The sequence below is a fragment of the Cetorhinus maximus genome, chromosome 5 (genome assembly GCF_964194155.1).
Source record: "Cetorhinus maximus chromosome 5, sCetMax3.hap1.1, whole genome shotgun sequence".
NCBI lineage: Eukaryota > Metazoa > Chordata > Chondrichthyes > Lamniformes > Cetorhinidae > Cetorhinus > Cetorhinus maximus.
Window position 1 is genome coordinate 165,666,810 of NC_135883.1, and position 16,772 is coordinate 165,683,581.

Here is a 16,772-nt window from a genome sequence, read left to right on the forward strand (position 1 = left end):
AACTGAGGACCCTTATGCTTCATTTACCACTTTCTCAATCTGCCTGCCACCTTCAATGATTTGTGCACATAGAGCTTCAGGTCCCTCTGCTCCTGCACCTTCTTTTGAATTGTGTTTTATACTTTATATTATCTCCCCTCATTCCTCCCATCAAAATGTATCACTATGCAATTCTCTACATTACAATTCATCTGCCCATTCCACCAGCCTATGACGCCTTGAAGTCTATCACTTTCCTCCTCAAAGTTCACAATATTTCCAAGTTTTGTGTCATCCTCCAATTTTGGAATCATGCCTTGAACACCTATATCTAACAGATCAAGAAAAGCGATGTTCCTAGAAGTGACCCATTGGGAATCCCGCGATATACTTTTCCTCTCCGCGCCCCCCCCAGTCCCAAAAACAACTGTTCACCGCTACTCTGTTTCCTATCATTCAGCCAACTGTATATTCATGATGCTATTTTTCTTTTCATTCCATGGGTTTCAGCTTTGTTGTCAAGCCAGCTATCGGAGAACAGTTTTTGGAAGTCCATGTACACCACATCAAATGCATTATCCCCGTCAACTCTGTTATCTCATCAAAAAACTGAATCAAGTTAATTAAATACAATTTGTCCTTAAATTGGTGCTGGCTTTCCTTAGTAAATCTACATTTGTCCAAGTGACTTAATTTTGTTACATCAAAGTTACCACCTTCACATGGTCCATCTGACACTTCCCTTTCCTTCCCCAACCTGTTTCCATTTCTGGTGATAGACTGTCCACTAATATTCATTATAAGCCCACCGACTCCCACAGCTACCTCGACTACAGATCCTCACACCCCGCTTCCTGTAAGGACTCCATCCCATTCTCTCAATTCCTTCGTCTCCGTCATGATGATGCCACTTTCCAAAACAGCGCTTTTGACAAGTCTTCCTTCTTCCTTATCCGAGGTTTCCCACCCACTGCGGTTGACAGGGCCCTCAACCATGTCCTACCCATCTCCTGCACCTCTGCGCTCACACCTTCCCCTCCCTCCCAGAACCATGATAGGGTCCCTTTTGTCCTCACTTATCACCCCACCAGCCTCCGCATTCAAAGGATCATCCTCCATCCATTTCCGCCAACTCCAGCATGATGCCACCACGAAACACATCTTCCCCTCAACCACCCCCCACCTCCCACTCCTGTCAGCATCCTATAGGGACTGTTCCCTCTGGGCCCTGGTCCACTCCTCCATCACCCCCAACACCTTATCCTCTTCCTACGCACCTTCCATGCAACTACAGAAGGTGCAACACCTGCTCCCTTTACCTCCTCTCTCCTCACCATCCAAGGGCCCAGGCACTCCTTTCAGGTGAAGGAGCACTTCACTTGTACCTCTTTCAACTTGGTCTAATGCATTCACTGCTCCCAACGCAGCCTCCTTTACATTGGGGAGACCAAACGCCGACTGGGTGACCACTTTGTGGAATACCTTTGGTCTGTCCACAAGCATGAGCCATACCTTCTTGTCGCTTGCCATTTTAACACATCATACAGCTCTCGTGCCCACATGTCTGTCCTTGGCCTGCTGCAATGTTCTAGTGAAGCCCAACGCAAACAGGAGGAACAGCAACTCACCTTCCAATTAGGCACTTTACAGCTTTCCGGACTTAACATCTAGTTCAACAATTTCAGACCGTGAACTCTCTCCTCTATCTTCACCCCTTTTAAAAATTTTTTTAAAAAATTTACTTATTACTTTATTCTTTGTTTTATTCCCTTTTTTATCCCCCTTTCTATCCTTTTCCCCAACCACCACCCCTTTCCCCCCCGCCCCCACCCCATCCCCAAAAGGGCCATCTGTTACCTGTTCCATATTGTTCTTTCAGAGTGCTTACCCTTGTTCTGCTTTTCACACATTCTGCTTTCTCACTTTTATGCCACTATCAGCACCTTTAGTCCTTACCACTACCATTAACACTCCTTTTGTCTTGTGTCCATTGCAGCTTTGTCAATCTCCCCCTAGCCCTCACCTATCACTGAGCTTCTATCCTGGTTTACCTGCTCCAACCCTCCAACAGTATAAACTTCATCACATTTCTACTTCTCTCTCTTCAGCTCTGAAGAAGTCATATGGGCTTGAAACATTAATTCTGTTTCTCTCTCCACAGATGCTGTCAGACCTGCTGAACTTTTTCCAGCATTTTGTGTTTTTATTTTAAATTGCCTGGCCTCTAGTTGCAGGATTTATCTTTACGCCACTTGGAGGTGGGTGTAACATCTGTAATTCTCCCATCATCTATCACCACCCCCATGTCTAAAGATAGGAAGATTATGGCAGCCTCTTCGTAATTTCCACCATTACTTCCCTCAGTATCTTTGGACCATCTCATCCAGTCCTGGTGGCTTAATTTTAACTACAGCTAGCCTTTCTAATTCATCCTCTTTATCAACTAGTGACCAGTGTCTCAACTATCTCTTCTTTCATTATCACTTAGGCAGCAGCATCTTCCTTGGTAAAGTCCAATGCAAAGTACTCATTTAGTACCTCAGCCATGTCCCCTGCCTCCATGCATAAATCCCCTGGTTTGGTCCCTAAGCAGTCCCACTCCTCCTTTTATCAGCTTTTTACTATTTGTATGCCTATAGAGACTTTGCGATTCTCTTTTATATTAGCTGTCAGTCTCTTCTCACACGCCCTTTGCTACTCATTTCTTTTCCCACTTCCCCTCTGAATTTTCTATATTCAACCTGGTTCCCACTCATATAATCAACCCGGCATTTGTCATAAACATAAAAACAAAATACTGCGGATGCTGGAAATATGAAATAAAAACAGAAAATACTGGAAAAACTCAGCAGATCTGACAGCATCCGTGGAGAGAGGAACAGAGTTAACGTTTCGAGTCCGTATGACTCTTCTTCAGAGCTCGGAAGAGACATCGCGCGGACTCGAAACATTAACCCTGTTTCTCTTTCCACAGATGCTGTCAGATCTGCTGGGTTTTTCCAGCATTTTCTGCTTTTATTTGTCATAAACACCCCTTTTCTGCTTCATCTTATTGTCATCCAGGGAGCTCTGGCTTGGTTTGTCCTACCTATTCCCTTTGGGGAAAACGCACCATAACCGTACCCAAACTATCTCCTCTTTAAAGGCAACCCTAAATTACAGTTTTGCTACCAATCTTTGATCCTAATTTTCCTGGCTCAAATCCATTCTCACCCCAATTTAACTGGCCCTCCACAAAATAATAATTTTTATTCTGGATTGCACGTCAATCTTTTCCATTTCTAAACTGAACCTTATAATACTATGATCATGGTCCCTAAATGCTCCCCTATTGACACGATTCACCTGACTCACCTCATTCTCTAGAACCAGATCCAGCAATGCCTCCTTCCTCATTGAGCTAGCCAAACACATTTCAGAAACTCTTCCCCATCACTGCCCTTTACATTACCCTTTACATTCCTATCCCAGTTTATATTAGAGTGGGGAAGAGTTGGCTTCTTCAAACCTCTGATTTTCAAACCTGTGGAGGCACTAAAATTCACACTACCCTTCTTTCTCAGGACACTTGTGTGTAAAAGTAAATCACTGTGCTCAAATAGGTAACAGTGATCAGGTTATGTTGCACTGGTTTTACCTGGCAGCTCTCCATTAGCCACTTCACCATCCACTTCTTTGTCCCACCCATTATCTTCACTGTCAGGCTCAGTGTCAAGCTGCCTAAGCTGCATCACGCAGTCTGTCAATACCTGGATATTGGAGGAGAATGAGAAAGGTTACATCCGATAAGATGACAGCAATATGGGTGCAGGTTCAAACTTCTAAAAGGGGGTTAACGACCGACTTTTCACCTTTTGGATCTAAGTTCAGACCAATAGGAAACAAGTTGCTGTCTTTTGGTTTTAAGGATTCTATGCGAAATGCCTTTGAGTATTATCAACCCAGCTCCTACAGGAATGGGTCCATAGCACTAAACTATCCCCAATCTGCTCGGAGGTGACAAAATAGCTGGTGTGTTACAAAGTGTTTACAACACAGAAACAGGCCATTCAGCCCAAAAGGTCCATGCCTGTGTTTATGCTCCACACATGAGAAATGGATAGTCATGTTGCAGCAGTGGGGAAAGGGGAAGGTACACTGCTAAGCTTGAATGTTGCGGCACATTGCTGGATAGAAGAGGGGGCAATGCTTTGCACTTAATGGTATTGTATGTAACCTGAACCTCAAGACTGATATTGTCCCAAAATGATGGGGAAATAGTCCATTCCTCGGCACCATCTTGATTGACCAGAAAATTTATGAAAGCAAAAGTTTAAAAAAATACGAGCGCCAATCCTTTCCATTAAGATTTGAAGAGAAAAATATCGCAAAACTTTGTCTGATAACTCTAACACTTCCAAATAGTTTTGATTTATTAAAGCAGCCAGGAAACACATTTAACAAGAACTGGTTGAAGACATGAATTCCCTTCCGGAAATGCAATTTTAAAAATCCCACTGCAGATAAAAAAAAAACTTTTAAAAAACTCACTTTAAACCAATATTTCTAATGCTGCTGAATGGAAGTACATCCAGCAATCACTGGGCAACTCCACCTGGGGCACATCATTGATTCTATTCCCCTGTCTGCTTACTATTGCAGGCTGAGCCAGCCTAATCACAACCTTGACATCCTATTCAGACAGTGCAATGGACTGATATATCTGGATTTTTGTGCTCAAGTCCTGGACTGGGACTCGAACTTTCAATCTTCTAACTCAGCAAGAGTGCTACCTACTGAGCCACAGCTGAGGGGGCGGGGGTCCTTGCAAACTTTGCCTTTCAGCTCTTCCCCAGAACTTCAATACTGCAAAATCCTCATTTTTCCCTCATATAGTCCTTCCTATTACAATCTGTAGCTTTTTAATATTCAAGCTTGTGCTAGCTAATCACTACTTTTCAATCCTGATGCACTGCGGCCTTGGGTCCATTAACTCAATTTCTCCATTAAGTAAAAGCTTTAGAAGATTACATGCATTGATAAACTGAATGCAATAAAAAGACCAATTATGATATCTTCTTCCACATACCTCGATTTCATTGTCCTTGTAAGCCAGCATTTCCTCCAGGTCTCTCTGAGCTTTCTGGCAGAGCCTAATCTGCTCATTAAGCTCAATGTGTCGCTCACTCCAGCCTTCCGCCTCTCGCAGAAGCTGCAAACCCACAAAACAAAACCTTTGTAAATGACCTAAAAACATTCTAAATGGGTCAGTAGGTTCTGATCCAGCAAAGAATATTCACCTGATTTTTGCTCTGCTTAAGCATGGCATTTTCTTCTTGCATAGCCTGGATGTCTGTTTGCAATTTTTCTTCATTTACTTTGGCACCAGAAAGGGCTACCTGTACCTAAAAGAAATACACATCTGCATGAGGTTATGCCTGTCTCCATCTCAGGTTCACTGTAAACTTATTAGTTTCTCTTCTAGGAGGAGTGGCCTACGCTGAGATACAGAAGAGATCTCCACAAATGGTCTTCCTCTTTAAAGATTCTAACGCCCCTGCTATTTATTTCCTCTGCCAGGACATCACTGCAGGAGTGCCCTCGGCCCAACCATCTACAGCTGCTTCATCAATGACCTTCCTTCCATTATTCCAGTGGGGGTGTTCGCTGATGATTGCACAATGCTCAGCATTGTTCAAAACGACTCACTGAAGCAACCCATGTCCAAATGCAGCAAGACCTGGACTGTATTCAGGCTTGGGCTGACAAGTGGCAAGTAACATTCTTGCCACACAAGTGCCAGGCAATGACCATCTCCAACAAGAGAGAATCCAACCTTCTCCCCTTGACATTCAATGGCATTACCATTGCTGAATCCCCCATTATAAACATCCTGGGGAATACTATTGACCAGAAATTGCACTGGACTAGCCAAATAAATACTGTGGCTACAAGAGCAGGTCCAGAGGCTAGGAATCGTGCAACGAGTAACTCACCTCCTGACTCCCCCAAGCCTGTCCACCATCTACAAGGCACAAGTCAGGAGTGTGATGGAATCCTCCCTACTTTCCTGGATGAGTGCAGCTCCCACAACACTCAAAAAGCTTGACACCATCCAGGACAAAGCAGCCCGCTTTATTGGCACCACATCCACAAACATTCACTTCCTCCACCACCGACGCACAGTAGCAGCAGTGTGTACCATCTACAAGATGCACTGCAGGAACTCACCAAGGCTCCTTAGACAACACCTTCCAAACCCACGACCACTACCATCTAGAAGGACACGGGCAGCAGATAGATGGGAACACCATCACCTGGAAGTTCCTCTCCAAGTCACTCACCATCCTAACTTGGAAATATATTGCCTTTCCTTCAATGTTGCTAGGTCAAAATCCTGGAACCCCCTTCCTAACAGCACTATGGGTACACTCACACCACATGGACTGCAGCGGTTCAAGAGGCAGCTCACTACCACCTTCTCAAGGGCAACTGGGGATGGGTAATAAATGCTGGCCCAGCCAGCGAAGCCCACATCCTGTGAATGAATAAAAATAAAGGTTACAAGCTCTAGCTCCACTCCAGGATTTAATCCAGGCTGACACTTCAAACAGTACTGAGGCACTGCTGTATTTTCAAAGGTGATGCCCTTCAAATGAAAGGTTAAACTTAAGTCCCTTCTGCCTGTTCTGGTGGACACAAAAGATCCTATAGCACTTTTCAAAGAGGCAGTATAAGCAAAAGCGGACTAATCAATCATTCATCTGATTTGCTGTTTCTGGGAATTTGGCATATGCAAGGTGATTGCTGAGCTTAAGGGTCACTACAGGACAGAATGAGACTGTTCGGCCCTTCAGGTCCATGTCAGCGCTCTGCAGAGGAACCAATCAGTCCCACTTCCCTGCTTTATCCCCACAGCCCTGCAAGTTTATTTCCATGAAGTGCATGTCAACTTTCTTTTGAAATCATTCATTGTCTCCGCTTCCATCATCTTCACAGGCAGAGTGTTCCAGGTCATTACCACTCACTTTGTAAAATAGTTCATTCCCACATCCCCATGCATCTCTTGCCAAAGTCTTAAAATCTGTGTCCCCTATTGCCTGTGCCATCAACTAAAGGGAACAGCTTTTGTCTACCTTCTCTAAATCTGCCATAAATCTTTTACACCTCTGTTCCAAAGAGAACAACCCTGATTTCTGCAACCTAACCTTGTAGCTAAAACCCTTCATTACTGGAACCACTCTGATAAATCTCCTCTTCCTCCTCTCAAGGAAGTTCACATCTTACCTAAAGTGTGACCACCAAAACTGGACATCTTACTCTAGTTGTGGCCTAACCAGGGCTTTATAAAGGTTCAGCATAACTTCCCTGTTTTGTACTCAATGCCTCTAATTGTGAAGCTCAAAATTGCATATATTTTGCTAACGCTACCTCAATATGTCCTGTCACCTTCAAAGATCCAGGCACATGAACCCCACGTCCCTCTGTCATTTACATTCTTTAGAGCTGTCATTTAGTCTACATTGCTCCTTCTTCTCACATCTGCCAAAATGCCTGCACAACAGTGGCCGTATGTCAAAAGTGACCAGAGGACATGAAGTGCTTTGCGATACAGGACAGAGAGCTGCTATTTAGATGCAAGCTCCATCAATCCAGCATTTTCAGTTTTTTACTCCCTTTTTGAAAAAAAACATAATTACTCAGAAGTTCCATTCCCTCAGTACATGTCACAGCACGCCAGGAGTACCAAAACAGCAGTTCAACATTTATAATTTCATTACATTTTCTCCAAAATGTAATTTTCACTTTTGAAAACCTCAAATTTCTTTCCACAAAACACATCACAAGTGGATTGTTAAAGGAAATTACATGGTCTGTTTAATCACAGCCACCAGGGAACCAGTTAGGAAGCATTTAAATAGAGGGTTTCATTGAGGATGCTTAAGCAGACTGACTTAAACTACTGACATTTACTAACAGTGACATTACCCCACATTAAACTCTTATAACATTCTCTGTACACATGACGTTGCCCATGTAACAGTGCAGCAACATTCTCTGCACACGTGACATCACAATACTGTAATGTTATCTGGACAATGACGATTACCCGCATTAAATTGCTATAAAGCTCTCTGTAAATGATGTTACCACAGAGTGTACTCTGGGTGGGGAACTTAAACTTCCATCACAAAAAGTGACTCGGTAGCATCACTGCAAACCAAGCTCGCTGAGTCCTAAAGGACATAGCTACTAGGTTGACGGTGAGGGAACCAACAAGAGGGAAAAATATACTTGACCTCATCCTCAGCAACCTGCCTCCCGCAGATGCATCTGTCCATGACAGTATTAGTACAATTGACCACCGCACAATCTTTGTGGAGACGAAGTCCCATTTTCACACTGAGGATACCCTCCATTATATTGTGTGGCACGACCATCGTGCTAAATGGGATGGATTCAGAACAGATCTAGCAACTCAAAACTGGACAACCATAAGATGCTGCGGGCCATCAGCAGCAGCAGAATTCTATACAACCACAATCTGTAACCTCATAGCCCAACATGTCCCCCGCTCTACCATTACCGCCAAGTCAGGGGATCAACCCTTGTTCAATGATGAGTGCAGGAGGGCATGCCAGGAGCAGCACCAGGCATACCCAAAAATGAGGTGTCAACCTGATGAAGCTACAACACAGGACTACTTGCTTGCCAAACAGCATAAGCAGCAAGTGAAAGACAGGGCTAAGCAATCCCACAACCAACGGATCAGCTCTAAGCTCTGCAGTCCCATCATGTCCATTCATGAATGGTGGTGGACAATTAAAAAAACTCACTGGAAGAGAAGGCTCCACAAATATCCCCATTCTCAATGAAGGGGGAGCCTAGCACATCAGTGCAAAAGACAAGGCTGAAGCATTTGCAACAATCTTCAGCCAAAAGTGCCAAGTGGATGATCAACATCCTGGGGGATTATCATTGACCAGAAACTGAACTGGACTAGCCATATAATTACTGTGGCTACAAGAGCAGATCAGAAGCTAGGAATCCTGCGACAAGTAACTCACCTCCTGACTCCCCAGAGCCTGTCCACCATCTACAAGGCACAAGTCAGGGGCGTGATAGAATACTCTCCGCTTGCCTGGATGAGTGCAGCTCCCACATCACTCAAGAAGCTCGACACCATCCAGGTCAAAGCAGCCCATCCATAAATATCCACTCCCTCCGCCACCGGCGCACAGTGGCAGCAGTGTGCATTATCTACAAGATGCACTGCAGGAACTCACTAAGGCTCCCTAGACAGTATCTTCCAAACCCACGGCCACCACCGTCTAAAAGGACAAGGGCAGCAGACACATGGGAACACCACCACCTGGAAGTTCCTCTCCAAGCCACTCACCATCCTGACATGAAAATACGTCACCATTCCTTCACTGTGGCTATTGGGGACGAGGACAAATGCTAGCCTAACCATCGATGCCCACATTCCATGACTGAATAAAAAAACATTACAACGCTGTAACATTCTCTGTACACGTGACGTTACCCCACATTACAATGCTGTAATGTAATCTGAACAATGACAATTACCCACATTGCATTGCTATAGTGCTCTCTGTAAATGATATTGCCTCATTCAACTGCAGTAACATTCTCTGAACAATGACAATACTCCAGATTACACTGCTATAACATTCACTGTACAATGACAATACTCCACATTACACTGCTATAACATTCACTGTACAATGACAATCCTCCACATTACACTGCTATAACATTCACTGTACAATGACAATACTCCACATTACACTGCTATAACATTCACTGTACAATGACAATACTCCACATTACACTGCTATAACATTCACTGTACAATGACAATACTCCACATTACACTGCTATAACATTCACTGTACAATGGCAATCCTCCACATTATACTGCTGTGACATTCTCTGTTCACATTAGCCTACATTTATCCAATTATACTTACTTAAGGCGGTCTTACCTGAGAGAGTTCTGCTGAATGAGTTGAAATAACATTTTGTAAACTTTTCACAGATTTCTGAGTATTGGCAATCTGGGTTTTAAAAAAGGAGAAAAGTTAATATCAAGACAAAAACAGATAAGAACATTGGTCTGTCCTCTGTGTTATGATCCTAGACCAGGCCCCCCCAAGATTTTGGTAAGATTTGGTTAGGGACCAATAAAATTTTGTTTAAAGTGGACAATGAGATTTGTTTGAGATTCAGAGACTTGCTAAGAGAATAAAGCCATAAGATTCCACAGGTTTTGAACAAAAAAAAAACTTTACTATACAAGGTCAGAAAGATCAAACAATTTATATCTATCTTACACTCTCAACATTCAGGGTTAGTATGAAGTACACATGAATTAACAGGTACATTGTGGTTGAACACACCACACAACACACTAAATAGCAAATGCAATCAAGACAGATCTCTCAGATTTCTCTGCAACCCACCCAGATGTCAGTAAACGCTGAGTCAATCAATCTCATTGGAACTGTGTCTCTCACGAAGGATTCCTATCTTTACCTTCAAAGATCTAGCTTTGGAATTCTCTCCAAAAGTCGCTCCAACTTGGACGGTCTCAATGGCAGTTCAACTCACAGGGTTTCAATCTTGTCTCAAGTGTCAGTCCCCCTGGATTCCAGAATATGCACTCAAGCACCAACTCACAAGCACAACTTCAGCTCTACAGCCACACCAAGTAGATTATCACTACTCCAAAGGGATATCTGCCCCAACAGCCCTATGCCAACTTTCGGAGATTTTCAGAGCTTCTCCTGAGCCCCCTTTGCTGGCCAGGGCTTCTCCTAAGCCCTCTTCACAAAGTCTGCTAACTGCAGCCCTTTTTCTGCTTGGAGCCACTCTTTCTGCTCCTCTTTCTTCTTTATTGGGACCTCTCCTTGTTCCCTGCCTGGGACACTACTATGGCGTTCCAATCCCAGTCACATGATTTGGTTTTTTTTAAACGCCATTTTCTTTTTTGCACAGGCACGCTGGGCCTGTCCTTGGCCTGAAGAACTTAAACTGCTGAATTGTGCAGCCCGCTCCCAGTCCACACATGCATGGAAACTCCTGAGAACTGTCGGGAGTTGGAGTTCCCAGCCCCTCGGTCTCCGGCGAGGCAAGTCTGGCTTTCGTAATAACTGCACAAATAAACCACAATTTATTTTCATGCAAAACCTTGTTGAAACCTTGGGATTCTTCATGCACACAGAATCATAAAACACTTTTGCCCAACGTGGCTGTGCCAGCTCTTTGGTGGAGCTAAAGAATAGATTCACTGTCCCAATTCTTTCCTCATGGCCTTTCAAATTTACGTCAATTTTTTTTCAAAAGCGACCCTTGAAACTTCCACAACCCTTTCAGATCAATCCAGATCAAAACAACGCGTTGTGTAAAATAATTTCTACCTCTGAACCAGAGCGCGCTGGCTCCTTAGAGATTTAGCAGAACTCACCTGCTTTTGAGCTCTGTGCCTCTATTTATAAAGTCAAGGATCTTGTATGCTTTCTTTTGTAAAAAGAGCCTTCTCAACTTATTCTGCAACCTTCAAAGATTTACATAAATGAACCTCCAAGCTCTCTTTAAAATTTTAACATGGCTCCATAGGTAGTGTGACCTATTCTCCAGAGGGAGGTTTTTCTCTACCTACCCTAAAACCTTAATGTAACCTCCCCTGTTCCAAGGATAACAGTTCTAACTTCCAGTCTCCTTATGACTGAAGCCTCTAGTCCCTGATAACATTATGGAAAATTACCTATGTATCCTCAAACCCATCTTACCCAAAATGTGGTGTGCACAATACTCAACTGAGGCCTAACCAGAGATTTATAAAGTTCCAGCATGATCTCTTTGCTCGTAATCGCAAATAACCCATAGATTTCTCTTAAACGCAGAACCTTAACAGCACAAAAGGAGGCTATTCAGCACCGGCTCTCCAAATGAGCATTATGGCTTAGTGCCATTGCCCTGCCTTTTCCCCGTACCCTTGCACATTATTTCTATTCAAATAATCATCTAATATCCTCTTGAATGCCTCGATTGAGCCTGTCTCCACCACACTTCCAGGCAGCGCATTCCAGAGCCAAACCACTCGTTGTGTGAAAAAGTTTTTTCTAATGTCACACTTGCTTCTTTTGCAAATCACTTTAAGTCTGTGCCCTCTCGTTCTCGATCCTTTAACGAGTGGGAACAGCTTCCCCCGATCTACTCTGTCCAGCCTCCTCCTGATTTTGAGCATCTCTATCAAATCTCCTCTCAGCCTTCTTCTCTCCAAGGAGAACAGCCTCAACCTCTCCAATCTATCCTCATAGCTGAAGTTTCTCATCCCTGGAACCATTCTTGTAAACCTTTTCTCACTCTCTCCAATGTGTTCACGTCCTTCCTATAGTGTGGTGCCCAGAACTGTACACAATATTCCTGCGGAGGTCTAACGGGTTTCTTATATAAATTCAGCATAATCTCCTTGCTCTTGTACTCTATGCCCCTATTAATAAAGCCCAGGATACTATATGCTTTATTAATTGCTCTCTCCACCTGTCCTGCCACCTTCAATGATCTATGCACATGTACACCCAAGTCTTTCTGCTCCTGCATCCTTTCAAAATTTCACCCCTTATTTTATATTGTCTGTCCATGTTATTCCTACCAAAACGCATCACCTCACACTTCTCTGCATAGAACTTCATCTGCCACCTATCTGCTCACTCTACCAACTTGTCTATGTCCTCTTGAAGCTCCACACCATTCTCCTCGCAGTTCACAACACTCCCAAGCTTCATATCATCCGCAAACTTTGAAATTGTCCCCTGCACGCCAAGATCTAGATCATTAATATATATCAGGAATAGCAAGGGTCCCAATATCGACCCCTGGAAACTCCACTACAAACCTTCCTCCAGCCCGAAAAATATCCATTGACCATTACTCTCAGTTTCCTATTTATCAGCCAATTTTGTATCCACATTGCTACTGTCTCTTTTATTCCATGAGCAATAACTTTTCTCATAAGTTGGTTGTGTGGTACTGTGTCAAATGCCTTTTCAAAGTCCATGTACGCATCAACAGCATTACCCTCATCTGCCTTTTCTGTTACCTCTTCAAAAAACTCCAGCAAGTTAGTTAAACACGATTTCCCCTTTAGAAATCTATGATGGCTCTTCCTTATCAACCCATATTTTTCCATGTGACTACTAATGCTATCCCAAATAATTGTTTCTAGAATTTTGTCCATCTTATCAATATTTTTATTCTTTCATGTGAACGTCACTGGCAAGGCTAATATTTGTTATCCATCTCTAAATGCTATGCCACCTTTTAAGGATTTGTGTTTATGGACACCATAAGACATAGGAGCAGAAATAGGCCATTCGGCCCACCGAGTCTGCTCCACCATTCAATCATGGCTGATAAGTTTCTCAACCCCATTCTCCCGCCTTCGCCCCGTAACCTTTGATCCAAGATGTCTCTGCTCATCTACACATTTCAAAGTCATGCCATTTATAGTATAGTATATGGTCCTTCATATTCCACCCAAAGTGCAACATTTCACATCCGCCATGCTTCCGCTCATTTCACCATGTCACCCCGAAGTTTACAGCTATCCGCATTAAACGTGGCAATTTAATATATATCAACTGCAATCTTTATAATGCTGCCCCCCATACCTGAGTCTAAGTCATTTATAAAGATGATTAAGAAACGGATCCTGTAACGACCGTGATGAGAGGAGTGAGCGAATTATCAAGCCCCACTACTCCGCAGGCTGTACAACTAATTTACATGCTTAATTTTCTCACCAAAATGGCCAATTGTTTACCCATTATTCTAGGACCCAGAAGAAAAGAGACTCTGACCAGGCTTCTATCAAAAAACTCAATGATTAATTTATTATAGAACAAAACTCCTTTGAATCAAGTTTCAAGAACTGGTTAACACAAGATTATAATCTGGAACTGTAACTAACTCACCCTTTTAAACTTCCGCAGCACGCACACAGACACACACAAACAAACAAAAAACACACAGCTAGTCTCTGCAGTTGGGCTGATGAAAAAAATCTTAAGAGAAAAAAAATTAAAGTTCAGAGGTTCAAGGCTGTCGGTCTGAAGTTCCCTTGGGTGAAGACGTGCCACTGGACCCAACAGGTGTCAGGGAGTTGACCAACGACGCTTCAGTATGGAGAGTATAGCTGGACCAATTCTTTCTGTCTCAGCTAGCAAGTCCAAAATTATGCAGACAAACTACACGCAGATGAGGATTATCTAGCTACAGGTCGAGAAGCACACATGGTTTCACAAAGCATGGAGAGCGAGAGAGAGAGAGAGGTCAGGGTGGCCTTCTGCTCTCAGCCTTTCCTCAAGACCGAAAGTTTGAACCTGTGGTTTTGCTTAAGATTTGCCTCTGCCATTTGAGTGCCTTTTTGTCTTCCAGCTTTTCATTAATTAAAGTTCTTAGTTCAAAACAAACAAACGAACAACTCCTTCTCAAGTATCATATGGCTCAGGTGATTTCTTGGAAGAGGCCTGATTGTTGACAGTTCCAAGGCGAACCTATGGCCCTTTTAAAAAAACTCTTGGGCAGTCTCCAATGTCCAAATAATGCAATGTCCTTCCATATCCAGTTTAAAGAGATATGATCCTAACATGCCTCCGCCCTTAAGAGATGAAGCACCATTTCAAAATATGTTTCCATCACATATCAGACAGAAAAAGATAGATACAATATTCATAGACAAAATTCAAACATGCACTCACTCAGCCACTCACTCCTTTAAACAGAGCTTGTACAGTTTTCTGACTTCCTTGCTTTTCAGATAATTTTACAAAATTTACATTCTTGATAATGCATCAATTATCTTTTCCAGCAATATGAACAATTTTTAAGTTATAAGGCTATATAAGCAAGCTCCACCAGAACAGTCTGTCATCTGAGTCTTAAAATTTTTCCACAAAGGCCAAAGGATTACAGCCAGTATATACTAATGTTTCTTTACAGCCATGACGGATATATACCTCAACATGCTTTAAGAGCCAGTAACAATCCCAGTGTTTCCTTTTCTACCGTAGAGTACCTCTTTTGATGCTGATGTAATGTTTTAGCAAAGTACCCCCATTGCCCTATGCCCAATTCATCTTTTTGCAATAAGACTGCACCCTCCCCCAATCAGTAGCATCGATTGCCAGCTTGAAGGGTTCAGCAAAATTAGGGGCAGCTCATGCTTGTTCACTGGTTAGAATCGCCTTCAGCTTCTCAAAAGCTGTCTGGCACTCTTGACCACAACACCTTTGCTTTCTTTTACAATAAAATCAATCAGTAGATCTGCTATTGTGCTGAAGTTTGGCACAAATTTACAATCGAAACAGCACTTCCCTAAAAATCTCATGATTTCCCATTTAGTTTTAGGGACAGGGAATTCCATCAAAGAATGTACGCTATCCTATATGCCTCAAATAAGTTACTCGCACTTTCGCGAACTCACTTTTTGCAAGGTTTATTACTAGATTTGCTGACTGTAAGCATTTAAATAAGGCTTCTAATTGTTTGAAATGGTCTTTCCATATGTTGCTATAAACCAATACATCAGCCAAGTAAACCACAGAGTTAGGAACATTAGTAATCACCTGATTCATTAGTCTTTGGAAAGTGGCCGGAACGTTCTTTAGTCCGAATGGCATTACACAGCATTGGTATAGCCCATTTGGCATGACAAAAGCTGATACCTCCTCAGCTCACAACGTTAAAGGTACCTGCCAGTATCCTTTCAACAAATCTATCTTAGTAAGGACCTGCCAACATTGTCAATACAATCTTCTAAGACGAGGGATTGGGTAGGAATCCGTTTTTGTTGCCACATTAATCTTCCTACAGTCTATGCAGGATCTGGTTGACCCACCAGGTTTAGACACTAACTTGCTGGAGAACACCAATTGCTTTGACTAGGCTCAATTAGGTGATTTTCTAACATATATTGAATTTCTGCCATCACTTGAGCTTGTTTCTCTGATTTAAACAATAAAGGTGTTGCTTTATAGGAGAAAATTCCCCTAAGTCCACATCATATGTGGCTAAAGTTGTACACCCTGGTTTATCTCTACAGGTCCCTTTAAATTCTGTAAGTAGCCTCACAGGATCCTCTCAATGTCCTATCTCTAAGTATGAAAATATGGTATCTAACTGTCCTAATACTTCAGTGTTAGCCAACCGGATAGTAGGAGGTTCAATTTGTGAACTGTAAGACTCCTTCTACTTCACTCTCACTGTTTCTTTCATCCTTCACTATTTTACAACCTGACATACCTGCTCTTTCCTATCTTCCTCACTACAATGGTATCGTTTTGACATATTGATATGACTTAGCCGATTCTTTGCCTATGATCTGGGGTATTTAGCAAATAATTTACTTTATTAACTCTCTTAATTACTTTTTATGGACCACTGAACCCTGCTTTCAGAGGTTCCCCTGGAATGGCAATAACACTAACACTTCATCCCCTGGTTGTAATATTTGGGTCACAGTTTGCTTATCTACCCATTCTTTCATCTTTGTCTGAGAAACTTTTAAGATGTTCTTGAGCCACTTTGCCGGCTCCCATGGAACACGGACAAACAAACAAACAGAGGATTCGTCCTTCTCTCCTAAAAACTTTTCTTTGATTAATTTCAGAGGGCCTCTTATCTCATGTCCATCAATTAATTCAAAAGTGCTAAAACCAGGAGATTCATTTGGTGAAGCTCAGGTCACAAATAAATGATAATCCAGTCCTTTGTCCCAATCATGG

At 42.7% G+C, this 16,772-nt stretch overlaps 1 protein-coding gene across 2 annotated transcripts in view; it reads right to left on the minus strand.

The window, feature by feature from the left end:
• Positions 1 to 16,772, minus strand: part of mia3 (MIA SH3 domain ER export factor 3) — a 126,960-nt gene that overhangs the window by 49,558 nt on the left and 60,630 nt on the right. For both annotated transcript variants that reach the window (XM_078542772.1, XM_078542771.1), the window contains exons 12-15: positions 9,969 to 10,040; positions 5,259 to 5,363; positions 5,048 to 5,170; positions 3,617 to 3,728 (exon numbers count right to left, since the gene is read on the minus strand). In XM_078542772.1, the coding sequence (XP_078398898.1) occupies positions 3,617 to 3,728; positions 5,048 to 5,170; positions 5,259 to 5,363; positions 9,969 to 10,040 (412 nt within the window). The remainder of the gene's footprint in view (positions 1 to 3,616; positions 3,729 to 5,047; positions 5,171 to 5,258; positions 5,364 to 9,968; positions 10,041 to 16,772) is intronic.